This window comes from Anabrus simplex, chromosome 7 (genome assembly GCF_040414725.1).
Source record: "Anabrus simplex isolate iqAnaSimp1 chromosome 7, ASM4041472v1, whole genome shotgun sequence".
NCBI lineage: Eukaryota > Metazoa > Arthropoda > Insecta > Orthoptera > Tettigoniidae > Anabrus > Anabrus simplex.
Genome location: NC_090271.1, coordinates 164,874,352 through 164,891,313, shown reverse-complemented (window position 1 = coordinate 164,891,313; position 16,962 = coordinate 164,874,352). Strand labels below are relative to the sequence as shown.

Genomic DNA, 16,962 nt, shown 5'->3' with positions numbered 1-16,962 from the left:
TTTTCTGTAATTATTTTTCAGCCTATCACAGGCTTCTTGTTAGATTTTGGGTGTAACTCTTGATTCTGCCAATAAAATCGAGAGGGTGTATTCGGATTAGTCCAGAACCCTCTAGAACCGTCCCCTCATGTATATAAGCTGCGGCCTTTCCGGCTATCTTGTCTCCTGATTGCCGTATTTCTGAGAGTGTGTGTGTTATTTTTTGCCAGGCCGACCAACAGCCAAGATAATGACCACCAATCTTATTTTTCTGTAGCTACACCCGCAGACTTGTACGAGGGGAAGGTTAAATTTCTAATTATGTAATCTGTTTTCTAAAATGTAAACTTTCTTTCGGCTAATGTAAAATTTCATGAAATCTTAAAACTGTAAATCGGGGATAGAGAGTGCGTTACCCTCTCGAGTTCCCCTTCAACTTGGTTTGAGGTGACTACGATTTCGTAACTGTTTTTCTTTCCTGTAATGCATTAAATTAACCTTCTTTCAAGTCACCTCAATAACTTCGGGATTAGCCCCTGTATAATCAGGTCGAGAGCCCATTTAGGATTTTATACTTCATTATCTAGGAGTGCAAGTGTATGCCTCCATTCATTTTGTGTTCGGGCCAGTAATCTGACCTGTTCTTTTTCCATGAGGGCCCAGTAGTCTGGGTAACAGATACCCCTGTGTAAAAGTAATTTCAATTGTAAACTGTGCCTAGAGAGCCCAGAGAGTGTAAGATTTCTGACATAATGTTGCCTTGAGTAGGCTGTAAGAAATTTGTTGGTGTTGGAGAGCATGTAAATTGTAAGTTTTCTGTAATAGTGAGGGGTGCCTCTGGAAGGCTAGAGATGAGGGAAGTCTGTTGTGAAAAGCACATTACGCTTTCAAAGATTGGATTGATTAGTAGGAACCTTCAAACTCATTACCAACAGCTGCGAGAGGTGGACTATGATAGTCCGGCCTTTTCTCAACTCCTTGGCAAGATATGTGAAGAACTGACAAGTAAAATTTGCAACAAGTACTGCAGTATAAATATATTGTGGGAACCAAGACTTTTAGACCCAAGGTTTAAGACGTATGGTTTTATGAATAGTGAAAATAAACTTAAAGAAATAAAGGAAAAACTAATTAATGGATGATGCTGCTACCATTATTGGTGCCACACACCAACAGACAGCTGTTAACACATCAGGTGGAACACAAGAGCGCTCTTCAAATGAGAATCATGCACATGGGTCTAAAATATCATCTTTGATCATACTGTGGAAGAACGTTGATTCAGCCGTTCAAGAACTTGTTCAAGCTCGAACTGTTAATCTAAAAGCAGCAAGTGTCATACAGATGGACAAGTGTTTAAATATGCCTCTTCTGCACAGGCTAGAGAATCCTCTTCAATGGGGCATGACAACAAAGATACCTTGCTAGCCCTCTACGACTTAATGAGAAGAGAGTAGATTGAATCACTAAGTGAAAACTTTTTGAAAAGAAATATAACCTTTATTTAAAGTTTTAATTTTTTGAAGTAACACCAGAAGTGATTACATGGATAAAAAATTTGGACATTAAAATATAAAAGTGAAGTGTTGATGCTGTCACCAACTTGTATATTTGTATATCTTGTATTATGTTTGTATATTTTGATTGTCATGTACACATCATACGCTAATAATAATAATAATAATAATAATAATAATAATAATAATAATAATAACCTTAGTCTAGAGATTGTAACCTTTGGAGCAAGTGCTCTTGAATTTTGAGAGATTTCTATCTTTGTCTAAACAATTCCTCTGCTGAAATTTAAATCGGGCGAGTTGGCCGTGCGCGTAGAGGCGCTCGGCTGTAAGCTTGCATCCGGGAGATAGTAGGTTCGAATCCCACTATCGGCAGCCCTGAAGATGGTTTTCCGTGGTTTCCCCATTTTCACACCAGGCAAATGCTGGGGCTGTACCTTAATTAAGGCCACGGCCGCTTCCTTCCAACTCCTAGGCCTTTCCTATCCCATCGTCACCATAAGACCTATCTGTGTCGGTGCGACGTAAAGCCCCTAGCAAAAAAAAAAAAATTGTAAATGTGCAAACTAAAGGCTCGAAGCCCAAAATGATTAAATTCCCTATTCTGGGGTTCTCTATTTTAATCCCCAAATTTGTTATTGTTATTTCACTAAGTGAAAATTTTTTGAAAAGAAATATAACCTTTATTTAAAGTTTTAATTCAATTTTTGATATCGTAGATAGACCCATTCTACCCAGCACCTTCTTTCACCTCTGCGTTCCACCAAAACACGGTAACAGTTTTCTTTGTTTTTTCAATAAATGGGAAGTGTAAATGCTAGCTATTTTGTTGTGTCCACACCACCTTTCATGGCATTATCATTAAATATCATGTTTGGCTTCTTGTGGGGTGTATTAGAGATGTTCTCATGGTGTACGGAGGACAGATCTATCAGAGCCTTGTTTCTTTTAATGTCGCACTACCACACTGAAGGTTTTTGGTGACAGAGGGATGCGAAATGGCTAGGATTTGGAAGTTAGTGCCATGGACTTAATTAAGGTACAGCTCCCAGCATTTGCCTGGTGTGCAAATGGGAATCCACGGAAAAACATCTTCACGGCTGCTGACGGTAGGATTTGAAGCCACTATCTCCGAAATGCAAGTTCACAGCTGCGTGATCCCACCCACATGGCCAACTCACTTGGTAGCATTATTCTTCGTAGGCATATAAGAGACTAATGGAATTCATTCAAGATATAATGAGTCTGCAAGCTGAAAATATGCTTAAAAAATCTCCTTCCGTTAGGCCCCATTTACAATGCAAACGTAACCGTAAACTTAACGATGTAACATAACCATAAAATTAACGTAAAATTTGTGGTATTCACAATGCATGAACTTAAGAGTGTGGTAGTGCGACATTAAAAGAAACAAGGCTCTGATAGATCTGTCCTCCGTGCACCATGAAAACATCTCTAATACACCCCACAAGAAGCCAAACATGATATTTAATTATAATGCCATGAAAGGTGGTGTGGACACAACAAAATACCTAGAGGGCTTGTTGTTTTATTTTACAATATAATTTGCAGCAATAAATGCTTACAGACTCTACATGTATGTGAATCTGAATTACTATGCAAAGAATATAAAAAGCGTTTATTCCTGAAAGCTTTAGGAAAATTATTGACGGAACAATTATGCTGAGAACGAATCCAGAGAGATGTTCCATGAGCAGTGAAGGTGAAACTTATCAAGTTTCGGATACTAGTTCTCAAGATCTAAGGAAAAAAAGCGTGGTCGATGCACTTTATGCAGACCAAGGAAGGACCGAAAAACAACAACGAAATGTGATGTTTGTAAAGCTTTCTTGTGTCAGGAGTATGGCAATGTGTAGTGCGTATCTTGCATTGAATAAGGCGAAGGAGAACAGGTGTTCCATCATGTCACTTTACTGCTTTAGTGTTGGATTCCACCATTCATTTTGAAAGAGACATTGAGCAGGCGATTGAGGTTGCCAGAGAACAGAAAGTTACTTATGAACCCTGCCTCCCTTATTTAAGCAAATATTACAATATCCGACTTCAGCAATGGTCAGTTAAAGGATTGCTTTTTTGGTAGCTGGGGAGGTACTACAAAATACACCTGGAATGTCTTGAAAGGGTTAGGTATCCCCAGAAATATACTTAACAACATCATAATAGGCATTATCAAAGACTTGTTAAGCATTCTGCACAACCACCTTTATGTTTCATAATTATTAATCTAGGCCTCTTTGTGTGATAATCCCCTATGAATGTGTTGCATTCTGTCAAGTCCAAGCAGTTTTTTTATTTTTTTATTAGGGCATACGGATAGTTTTTAAAATTTTCCCAAGTTGTTACATTACGGCTACTAGCGTTTTTTGTAAAATTCAGGATCCTTGTGGTCACACACAGTACATGTGCTGTTGTTCTTGTAAAAATATATATTAAGATTCTAATCAATTTAGATACGGTTATAGTAATGCGTATATAAAAAAAAGGCAGAAATGTATAAATTTAAATTGAGTGAGAGTGCATATGTGTGATTTTTCCTTAATTCCTCAGTGGTGGCTTGTTTGTCCATTATTATCAAATGTAATTTTCATGGGTCACTCTGACCCATTCATAAAAGATGTAATTAAAAAAATCAGTGTAGGAAGGTTAAAGATATAATGGGCCTGCAAGCTGAAAATTTGCTTAAAAGATCTCCCTCCCTTACTGTTTATTGAAGAAATGATGCATCATTTTTTTAACCTCAAGTTCAGCAAGAGTGTTCAAGAACCTCTACATGAACTTCTATTTTTAATTCAAGAAAAGTGTCATAAGTGTTACAATTGTGTTAACTTCTTGCCATTTTTGTGTAGGCTGATGATGGCATGGACAGATGTCGAAACCGGTTCCTTAATAAATTAAATATGTTGCTACATTGATTCGTGCAACAATGTTATTGTATTGAAAAGGTGGAACATCTTTTTCTTTTTAGCACTGTAACTATTAGTTCAATACGGATCAGTGATGAAGTTTTTAACTTTACATGGTTATTTACACCGGTGTCCAATGACTTGCATATGGTTAACACCACTCAAATAGATTTGGTGATGAACTACAGAATCAACATTTACCAGTTCCCATTTACAATTGAATTATTAACAATTAGCAGTATTAGAACTAACAGTTCTGTGTATATTAACACATAAAAGAGTACGATGAGCATACTCAAGATGTTAGAACTTAGTTATTTTCGAATTTACTCATAATTTCATCCCAGTTTTTAATGTCAATTTGTATATATTTGTTCCATTTGTTTTATGTCAATTGTGTGCATGTACATTTGCTTAGTTATTAGATGTTTTACATTAAGGCTGAAGACGGCCAGCCCCGGCCGAAACTAGTCCCTAATTAATGTAATTTAGAATATTGCATATTATAGTATTGAAAGGTGGACCATTACTACATTAATTTAATAATTATATTGTGAGAAAATATAAGATGGGTAGAAGGACTGTTGACAGGACAATGCCATCTGAAAAAAACTCATACAAAGAATTGGAGTAAAAAGAGAGAATATATGTAGGGAATCCAATGAAGCAGAGGAATCGGCTGAACACATACTTTTCAAATGTGAGGTGCTGGGTAGAATCAGACTCTCCACTCTATGACAACCAGGTGAAGAGAGAGAAAAACTCCAAGAAGACCCAATAAGAACAACTTGCAGCTTTGTGAAAGGAGCAGGTATATCTACTTGGGAATGAAGGAGAAACATGGTAGCAAAAGATCTTAGAGGTTGACGCTAATTAGGAACTAATATTTAGAGGGCCCATGAAGAAAAGAAGAAGTTATTTACATGTACCAAAGGCCAGTGGCCGGTGCAACGGAACTCACAGAACAAATAGGATATGACAGAACACGGAACACTCTAACACGTGGCAGCACACTGCCGGTATCGACAGACAGCTAGTATTCACAGCAATTATAATAAGAAGTATTTCTTATCCACCTATTCAATACAAATCACCTTTATTGGTGTTTACATTTTCATACAATTAATTCTTCTAAGGGACATGTTTCGCTCTTATAAAGAGCATCTTCAGCCATTAATTTTAATCTTAAAATGATGTTCATGAACAGTTGTAAACATATTAAAAACACAATAGTCAAAATTAAAATTACAGTAGTCTAAAAACCAAATTACATTACATCTAAAAACGTGATAACATGAACATTTAAAATTATCACAATGTCCATTCAAAACCTTGTGTCTGAAACTATTATCAAATCTTCGTCTTAAAAACAGTAGTAAATTATTTTTTTATAAAAACAGCACCAAGGTGAACATCATTCCTACGGAAAAACAAAAATTAAAATGCAACTTATGTGACGTTGTGTTTCCAGAATGTAAGTTAAAATGAGTGCCCACAAGCTAAATTGTGAATACACAATGATCCATATTGCTTTAAATGTAACAGACAGGACGTAGAACATATGCCGGAGTCAAATGTGGGCTCTAGTTGAAAAAGTTGTTTAACTTGTTTACAAATGTAGGTCGTAAGCATACGTCATGTTACGCAAATTTGCGAGGTATAGAACGTCGTACTTGACCTCCGACCAATTTGTACAGATAGTGGAATCTGTAAAGGGGAAATTTAATATTATGAGTGTGTGAATTTCCTAACTGATCACATTTAAATGGGAACTTACTTGTTATTATTAAGATGATAGGTACGTCCTGCTGATTTGGAGTTGTTAACTTGTCTGCCAGTTCGGCTCCTAGTGGTGTGATAGAGGTGGTGGGGAACCTAGAGTGGGAGAGGGGGTGGGCAGATCTTTCTGCGTCATTGCCGGTATAGGAGGGGCTCTTTTATGAATGACGGGAGCTTGTTTAACGTTTGGAGAGGGGATAAAAGGTAATGGTGAATCTGGCAGGGGAGAGGAGATAGGCGGACCCTTATGCGTCATTGGCGGTATAGGCAGAGCATTCTTACGAGTGACGGGAGCATGCTTAACGTTTGGAGGAGGGATATAAGCCTTTGTACTTAACAAGTTAAACATCTGTTGGATTCCTTTCTGACCTGATTTAACAGTACTGAGTAACTTGGGTGTTATTTCGTGTAAGGGACTTTTGACTTCCGTAACATCATTGAGATTTTTATCCTTATTATAATTCTGATCCAAAAATGTATAAAGGCTTCCCAGTTCGTTCAATGGCTTACCTTTTTCCATACTCCTAATTATCGTCAAATATTTTTCTATGGAATTAAAATGGTGTCCTGTCTCGTTCATGTGCATACTCATTGCTGAGTATTTATTATGTTTTTCTGCGTTAGAATGCTCCATGTACCTCGTAAAAAAGCTTCTCCCAGTTTGTCCGACATAAGAAAACCCGCATTCTGAGCATTTCAATCTATAAACTCCTGATCTCAAGTAACGATGGTTTCCCTGATTAATTTTGCCATGATTAAAAAATATACTCTGATTCGTATTATACGTTCTAAAAGCTATGTTCACCATGTTTCTTGAACGTATTCTTGATTTGGTGAATCGTCTGGTTATTGTACGTAAATGTGGCATATTTGTTTTTTTTTTTAAGTTCTGTCTGGTATCAGATTTGTAGACAGCCTATTTCTAATTTTACTGACTAGGCGATTGACCATCTCGACTTTAAAACCATTTATTTTGCTAAATTCTTTATGTAGTTTAATTATATCTTTAATTTATTGGGGGAGAGTGGAATTCTCAAAGCTCTATAAACCAAACTATAGAAAGATGCCTGTTTTTGTGAACTGGGATGGAATGACGAGTTGTTTACGGTTATTGGAGCATATGTTGGTTTCCTGTATATCTGGAATTCAAAAGTGTTATTTCATCTTGTGACCGTTATGTCCAAAAAATTCAATGATTTATTAGACTCGTCTTCCTTCATAAATTTTACGTTAGGGTCAATCCTCTTTAAACTTTCTAGTATCTCATTACTATTTATTAGTGATGTCTTTATCAATAATAACGAATGTGTCGTCTACAAAACTTAACCATAAATTTATGCCTCTGATTTTTTCTTTTATCTTCGTGTGTTCAATCGTATACATGTATATGTCTGCCATGATACCAGATATAGGGTCTCCCATTGCCAGTCCATTTTGTTGGAAAATTTTACCGTTAAATGAAAAAAGTCGTTGTCCAATATGAATTTCAGAACCATCATAAACTCATTCACTTCTAGTTTACTAAGGCCGCTGTGTTTGGAGATGTTATTGTAAATAATTTCAATAGTTTCTTTCACTGGAATATTAGGATACATATTGATTATGTCGAATGAGCACATTACTTGATTGGGTTTCAAGGTAAACTTATTTAAAATGTCGCAAAAGTTGACTGAGTTCATCAAGGGTTGTTTATTATTAAAAACATAGTGGGTTTTTTTTTTTTTTGGAATTTATGGATGTATTTAGATACCTTGTAAGTTGGACTACCAGGACGTATCTATCATTTTAATAATAACTATTAAGTTCCCATTTAAATGTGAACAGTTAGGAAATTCACACACACTCATAATATTAAATTTCCCCTTTCTTCTTTACAGATTCCACTATCTGTACAAATTGGTTGGAGGTCAAGTACGACGTTCCATACCTCGCAAATTTGCGTAACATGACATATACTTACGACCTACATTTGTAAACAAGTTAAACAACATCTTCAACTAGAGCCCACATTTGACTGCTGCATACGTTCTATGTCCTGTCTGTTATGTTTAAAGCAATATGGATCATTGTGTTTTCACAATTTAGCTTGTGGGCACTCTATTTTAACTTACATTATGGAAACACTACGTCACATAAGTTGCATTTTAATTTTAGTTTTTCTGTAGGAATGATGTTCACCTTGGTGCTGTTTTTATAGAAAAACATTCAATAATAGTTTCAGACACAAGGTTTTGAATGGACATTGTGATAATTTTAAATGTTCACGATATCACGTTTTTGAAGTGTTTTAATGTTGTTTTTTAGATGTAATGTAATTTGGTTTTTAGACTACTGTGATTTTAATTTTGACTACTATCTTTTTAAAATGTTTACAACTGTTCACGACCATCATTTTACGATTAAAAGTAATGGTTGAAGATGCTCTTTATAAGAGCGAAACATGTCCCTTAAAAGAATTAATTGTATGAAAATGTAAACATCAATAAAGGTGATTTGTATTGAATAGGTGGATAAGAAATACTTCTTATTATAATTGCTGTGAATAACATCATTCAATACGGAACAACCTGTAAAAGACAGCTAGTAGGTGAAGGGCAGCGCATTGTGGCACTTCTGGTGGAATAGCGAGTCACAGTCTCGGTCTCGCTTGAGAATGTTTCGGAACAACTGACACTCGGTGTTCCGGAACAGCAGAACATACCTGTGCACTGGCAGTGTGTGCCAAAACAGGGACATAGTGCCAAACCCAACTAACGAAGGCTGAAACATTTACCATTTTATCATCATAAACTTGTAAAGTTTAATACTGTAGATATGATTTATATTGATTAAGGTGGATGTATTTTTACATTTTGCCTTTTCTCAGGGAATTTTTATGTGATATATATACGTAATCAATTTGGAACAATAAGAATAAGACATTCATAAACACTATGCTTTGTCAATGAAGACATCTCTTAACAATCTATATACAGAGTTATTGAGCTCAGTTGACCACTTCAAATAACTCGTGAACAATTAAAGATCTGATCATTCCGTTTTCACTTTCAGTTATGGTACCTAGGGGCTCATAATGGGATTTACAGTACTTATTCATGAAGTAAACATCCTCCGAGATAATGGTATCAACTTAGTTTTTTAAATGGAACCCCTGTTTTCTATGCCTAGCCTTAAACCTACTAATTCAGCACTGTGATTATTTTGAAAACTGATCAAGTAATTCTCGAGAAAATATAATGTATTCAAACATGCTTCATTTGCCAGCTGGGGCCTACCCTGTTCAATTCTAAACTGCAACTTACAAGCTTCTGATTATTATCTAATATCACTGCTTACTATGTAATATTCATACCGCAATGAAATCTTTTTTTTCATCAATGCATGCTCAACACAAAAATTGCCTTTTGTACAGTGAAAAATTTCCATATGGAAAACTAAATTCTGTTGAACAATGATGAATAATCATTAAGAAAAGTTTGAGACTAAACACTACCTGTTTAGAATTTTTTTTTTAAATGAGCCAGATGGTATATGCAAATTTTTAATGTGAAATCAACTTTATGATAACTATTGGTGTATTTACTTTAATGTGTCTGTTCTCGATGCTATTTTAAAACCTTGTTTTCTGAATATGTTAGTTATTTTGTATGTATTTTTGTTCACAAAATTGGGAACTACATATTTAAAGCTTATTTATATGGGATTGATGAGGAGGGAGCTCATATAGATCTCTCTCCTTCCAGCTGTCTGCTGTGGCCACAGACATATAATGTGTTTGTCGTATGTCAATGTTTCCATTCTCCTTCCCAGGTTTCTGTTACTGGACATATATACAGTATATATATCTGTACATTTACACATTTCATTTCTGCTATTTTTAAGCAGCTGTATGGAATAATGTATTATCTAAATCGTGAAAGCAATATCTTTTTCTCTACTGGTTTTGCTAGGTTTGTCGCAGCTTCATCAAGGCCCTGTAGTAATCTCGCTCCAGGATTCTTGCTAGACCTTCAGAACTACCATGACAATATAAGGAATTAAGTCCCTTTTACATTTCACCTTAACAAGCAGCACTTAATCGAGCAGTTGCCCATCTCGCATGACAAGTTTGAAGAGCTGGTCTTCATACTCCAATCCATTGAGTAATAGGGTTACACGGGATATGAATGAATAGGTGGTACAAAGTATTAAATGCAAAACATAAACATGAACATAGACTAGCCTATGCCACATCCACAGATCAATCAGTGGACAGTAAGATAATGTTAATTTACCAGAAGAAAGTACACTTCAGTACCGGACAGTTCCTCTAGTTAAACAAAAGACAGAAGACAACCAAGACCTAAACTAGCATAACTTACATCAGGCGATTTCCATTTATCATAGAGTCCAGCCATCTTAATAAGCTGGGGTCCTTTCCAGCCAACTTCTTCATCCCACTCATCAGACCAAGTATCAGGTTCTTCTATCTTTATCTAAAGAAAACAAAAATTGAAAGGAAATTACATAAGGGTAGAAAATAACAAAAATCTATTTGTTCTGGATTTTTGAGCCTTAAATAAAGTCAACAGTAGTAAAAATATGACAGAACCATATCTCAAGAGGGTCCCTGTTTAATAATAATAATAATAATAATAATAATAATAATAATAATAATAATAATAATAATATTTGCTTTGCGTCCCACTAACTACTTTTGCAGTTTTCGGAGACACCGAGGTGCTGGAATTTAGTCCCGCAGGAGTTCTTTTAAGTGACAGTAAATCTACTGACACGAGGCTGACGTATTTGAGCACCTTCAAATACCACCGGACTGAGCCAGGATCGAACCTGCCAAGTTGAGGTCAGAAGGCTAGCGCCTCAACCGTCTGAGCCACTCAGCCTGGCCCCTGTTTACTAAAGAAAGTTTAATTGCAGGATCATTTCAGTGATGAACAACACATACAATAACATAAAAAGTTCTCCCTACGTTTTTATCCCCCATTGACATATACGACATACATATGCAGATTGTATGGTCGCCCTACCAAGGTTTTTTCTCTGCTACATAATCCTGTAATTAAAAAACACCAGGGTTTGGTTTCAAAGCATGAGTTGGCATCACTGCTAACCTACTCAGACACAGATGTTTCATTGCAGTAAACAAACATTCATGCAGTGAAGTGAATAGTTATTTTCTCTATAATTTTAATTTTGTTGCTGATGTCTCTTTCAGGTTTGTAAACTGTGTGTCAGGATTCAGGATTATCTATTATAATATTGTCTAAAAAGTAAAGATATGAAAAGAACAAAAGTTTCAAGACAAGGGAAAGTGATGTTTTCATTTGAGGCAAGAAACAGTAAAGAAATGTGCTTGTTGTGTCAAATAACTATAGGTCCTAACTCAATTAGGAGGTCAGCATTTTAAAGTGTGATTTTCAAATCCACCATCCAAGCTTTTCTCAAGAATTTCCATTGTGTTCAAAGTTATGGAAAGCACAATTACTGTCAGTGAAAGGAAAACAGAGTAAGCAAAGTGATGTTATGTCTAAGTTTAAAAGGAAACTGTCACCATGGAGATAGGCTAGGATGTGTGATAGCTTTTATCAATCATGCTAAACATCTATATAAAGAGAAGGATTTCATTAAGAAAAACATACTAGACATGAAATCTGTTTAGGACCCAAAAAATGAAAAGATTATTAAACTGATTTAAAAAAAGTACTGGTCGACCATCTCGCCCATAGGCGAGTAGCCTTGCCCATTTCTCACGCCAGTCGGGCGACATCGACGCGCGTCACTTATGGAGGATGCCCTAAATTCTCGAGACATTGCATATGGATGTGACGATTTGTTTTTATGGCCGGCTTGTCATATAGCCTGTCATCAAACATTTCAGAGCTCCTGCCAGCAGAGAGATTTTAGGCTGCTCCACTGGAGTACAGACGCTATACTTTAGAGGGTTTTCAGTAGCATTTCCTCTACTGAGTGATCCCTTTCCCTCCTACAGGGGTTCATCCGCCCTAAACCATTGACCCTTGTAGGGACTCAGGTTCTTATCTGCCACCTGACACTGTATTTTTTTTATAGTTGTCTGTTAACCCAGCCAACCCTCCTCCTTTCTCATTCCGGACTTGGGCCTTGACTACTACTCGAAAAATGAGGATGAGGAAGGGGTCAAAATTTAAAAATATATCTTACCATTCATGTTAAAGGGTAGAGAAGAGACCATGTATTCAATACCATTAGCTTGTATATTATACTATAAAACTGGGACTAGTTTTGACCCCATATATACTGGGTCATCTTCAGCCACACTCCGATTGGAAGACATATCTATATATATATATATATATATATAAAATAAGAGTTTTGTCTGTACATTGCTCAGAATTTGAAGAGGATGGTATTTCTGTATCAGTCGTGCCCACAGTAATAAGGAAATGCACTTTTTACTTTTCGTAATTTCTGCTGTCTGTATGTATGTATGTATGTATGTATGTATATACACGCATCACGAGAAAACAGCTGAAGCGAATTTAATGAAAATCGGTATACAAAGTTGGGTAATAGGTCGCTACAATCTAGGCCATAAATAATTTTATTCACGCTGACTGAAATGGTAGTTTAGGGGAAGGCCTAAAATTTAATTCTCAAATATTTGTTATCAGTGATCATATCTTAATGAAAATCGGTATACAAAATCGGGGAATAAATCGCTATAATCTAGGCCATAAATAATTTTACTCGCACTGAGTGTAATGGTAGTTTTGGGGAAGGCCTAAAATGTCATTCTCAAATATTTGTTATTACTGGTCGTATCTTCACGAAAATCGGTAGAGGAAGTCAAGGAATAAGTCACTACAATCTAGGCCATAAATCATAATTGAATGCACGCTGAGAAAAATGGCAGTTATGGGGAAGGCCTACAATGGAATTCTCAAATATTTATGTTATTCGTGGTCCTATGTTAATGAAAATTGGTATGCGAAGTCAGGGAATAAGTCACTATAATCTAGGCCATAGATAATTTATATATAAGTTATATAGTATTATATTTCCGATCATTTATGTCTTATACATTGTTACCGTAACGGCTATGATCAGAGATATTCATGAATTTGGAGTTTTGTTACTAAGTCCTTATCAGCGTCGAGTCACGAGAAAATGGGTAGACAAGATTTAATGAAAATCAGTATGTAAAGTTGGAGAATAAGAAACTACAGTCTATGTTATAAATAATTTTATAAGACCCCCTAAGATCACAGAGTCGAAAGAAAACTAAATATGAAGGCCTACAATATAGAAAGTTCATAAAATTTATCAACAATAACATTACATTGACCATCGTTTGTTATGATGTGCTTTGTCTTCTGTTGCCACTCATCTCCGATAGATAGGATTACAGCTGCGCACCGAGTATTTTTTAAAATTTGCCTTACATCGCACCGAAACAATTTTAGGTCTTATGGCGACGATGGGATAGGAAAGGGCTATGAATGAGAAGGAAGTGGCCTTGGCCTTTTATTAAATGCTATTTGTTCAGGGTGTTGACCTATAGAGATCTTTTGCCCCTTCTTGCATCATATATTATGAACCTGCGTGTATTTGGAATTGCAGAAGTGTAGTGTTGAATGTGAGGAAAGGAATGTTAAGGATGGCACAAACACCCAGTCCCCAGGCCAGGGACATTAATAAATTACAATTAAAATTCCCTGACCCGGCCAGAAAGCGAACCCGGGGCCGCCGAGTGACAGGCGGACGCGTTACCCCCTACACCGCGTGGCTGGACGGCCTTGGTCTTAATTAAGGTAGAGCCCCAGCATTTGCCTCATGTGAAAATGGGAATCCAAGGAATAACATCTTCAAGGATGCCGACAGTGGGGTTCGAATCCACTATCTCCCGAATTCGAGCTCACAGCTGTACGCCCCTAACCACACGGCCAACTCGCTCAGTCATGCGAGTGTAACAGTCTGCCTAAATATTGGCGGGAAGTAGCTTGGAAGTTAGGTAACTTTCTTCTTCAGCATACCATTCCTCTGTTTCATAAATTTTCCGATACTACTGGTACTTAACACACATGTTCATCGTAGCATTCGAGCTATTCAATCCCAACTCTGAGGCACTGATTCGAATGAGAAGTGTGCATATATAATGGAATAATGGCAGAGAAGTGTTCGCGGCTGTCTGCGGCCTGGCCATTCCAGCTCTGGAGCTTTGGACTGTTAGATCGACACCGTAGTACTTTTAACGTTAAGAATTTCATATTTAGGTTCCGTATTGAAACAAGATTTACATCAAAGAAAGGACAAAAAGTTCCACCTTTTCAATACTATATATTGTGTGAAAGTTTTACATTACAGTTAAAACATCACAACTTTTGTACATTCGGTACCGGTTTCGACAGATTCCCTGTCATCATCAGCCGAGAATAATTAAACAAAGACAAGTATAGATCATGATTCTTATGGTGTGATTACAATGGTGGATTAAAAATATACATTATATGATTAAAATAGTATATATATATATATATATATATATATGTACACAAATAAAAGGTAAGTAAAATGGGAATGGTCATTCTTTGAGGTGTACACCTTAATATTTCTAATTAAAAGGTTAATTTGTTAAAAGAATTTTGTGCTTGTAATATATAATATATAGTACTGTTACAAGATATTAGAATCATTCCATATTGACGGTTTTCACTTTACAAAGGTGAAAAATGAGAGTATCCTCCTAATTCAATACAATAAATATTCAGTCTAATGACGGTAGAATTAGGAGGATACTCTCATTTTTCACCTTTGTAAATCGTAGTACTGTTACATGTTACAAATTTCATCAGTTTAAGATATTACCAAAATTTATTAGGATCAACCTATTCAATACAATTGAATTTCCCCACCCCTGCTAATCTTCCACAGCCAACAGCGCGTAAGCTCAACCCTCTGCCCACCTCCTCTTCTCCATTATACCCTCTCCCTCCATTCCACATCTTCAACAGCCAGTAGCGCGCAAGCTCAACGCTCCGCCCATTTCCTTTCCTCCATCACACCCCCCTCCCTCAGTTCCACACAGATACAACACACGACATTCAAATCTTACTCGTTCCGAGACCATATAGACAACCAGTTCATACCACAAAAATCGAGAACGTAAGTAACTGAATACATATCATTTCGCCTAATTCAACCGTTTTTTCCTCTAAACTTCTTATCTTTTTATTCTCTTTTCATTACAGATTCCTCATCATATATTCTTCAATAGTTTATCTATATTTAAAGCTACAGCCAACAACAAGTAAGAATGTTCCCATTTAACTATCAGTCTAAAGAATTAATAACCACCCCAGTTAGCAAAGATCTATACGGCAACATTCAATTATGAACTTTTTATCACTCCTTCAACAAAATTATGGAGACCGCGAACCCACTTCGTAAATAACGAGATTAATGGATTAATGAATCCAACTTTATCATCTACACAGCGCCATACTACAGTTTAATATCACAAGTTTTCAACAAGAAAGTTTCAGTGTCATCTTAAGTGGCTACTAAGGTCCATTAACCTTCTCTTCAACATGTAAATCAAGTTGCTTTCAGCCGAATTTCACTCGAACTTTGATATGGCAACTTGAGCCATAGACCTTGTTATTATGTGGATAAGGCCTAGTTTGTCTATTTTATAAAATATTTTAAAATTACTAGTGTAATATCATATCAACTTCAACATTTTCTTCGCAAACATTTTAAATGAAGTTTCAATTGTAAATCATTATTTAAGAACTCATAACAATTTCTCACATTGTATAATACTCGTTTCCAATCTTATATTCTCATTTTTATATTTTTTACCATGACAATCACGATCCTGATTTTTATCTTTGAAGTATGAGTGTAAAAAGGCTGATGATGCCCTTATAAAGGGCGAAACATGTCCCTTCAAATTTTAGTGTAATAGGATGTAAGTCCTAACTTTGGAAATTCAATTGTATTGAATAGGTTGATCCTAATAAATTTTGGTAATATCTTAAACGGACCGTAGTACTGTTCGTTAAAAGTGAGAAAATATGCAGTTTTTCATATGATCCAGTATTTTATAGGATAACATTGCTTTTAATCACTACATTCCTACTGACGTTTTTGTAATGACCTATATTGACTTCAGTTAGGAAAACCATAGAGCCAGTCTTTCTGAGAATCCCGTAGTGAAACACGGGTACATCAGCTAGTACACACATCTAACCAATAATAAACAATCTGGTATGTCACAATTTACAATCTTAATTTAAAACATTGATGAAGCCTGAACAACACATCCAAACTTGAAACCAAATGACACATCAAAACTGCTGTGGTTGATGCCGAACTATGTCATCGCTCCTACAGCAACCAAATGTTCCCGAGTTGATCTGGGAGTTGGTATCCCTATCTATCCCTTTCAAGAGAAAGGATGGATGGATTCAGCACTTGTCCAGGATTGGGTCCATACAGTGTGGAAAACACGGCCAGGGGCACTGCTTCGACGCCCAGCAATGCTAGTGTGGGACAGTTTCCGCGGACACTTAGTAGAAGACACAAAGAAATTTCTTCAGGAAATGAAAACTTATCTTGTTGTAATTCCTGGTGGACTCCCACATTGTCTACAGCCCTTAGATATTTCTGTCAACAAGCCCTTTAAGGACAACATACGTAAATTGTACGCCGAATGGATGACAGGAGGGGAGCATGAACTGACGCCAGCAGGCAAAATAAAGAAGTCATCAGTTGAAGTGTGT

General features: G+C 36.3%; 1 protein-coding gene across 1 annotated transcript in view; it reads right to left on the bottom strand.

Annotated features, from left to right (window-relative positions):
• LOC136876998 (abasic site processing protein HMCES) overlaps window positions 1–16,962 on the bottom strand; it is a 125,282-nt gene that overhangs the window by 31,740 nt on the left and 76,580 nt on the right. Inside the window, exon 4 of the mRNA XM_067150780.2 lies at window positions 10,561–10,674. Within this exon, the coding sequence (XP_067006881.2) occupies window positions 10,561–10,674 (114 nt within the window). The remainder of the gene's footprint in view (window positions 1–10,560; window positions 10,675–16,962) is intronic.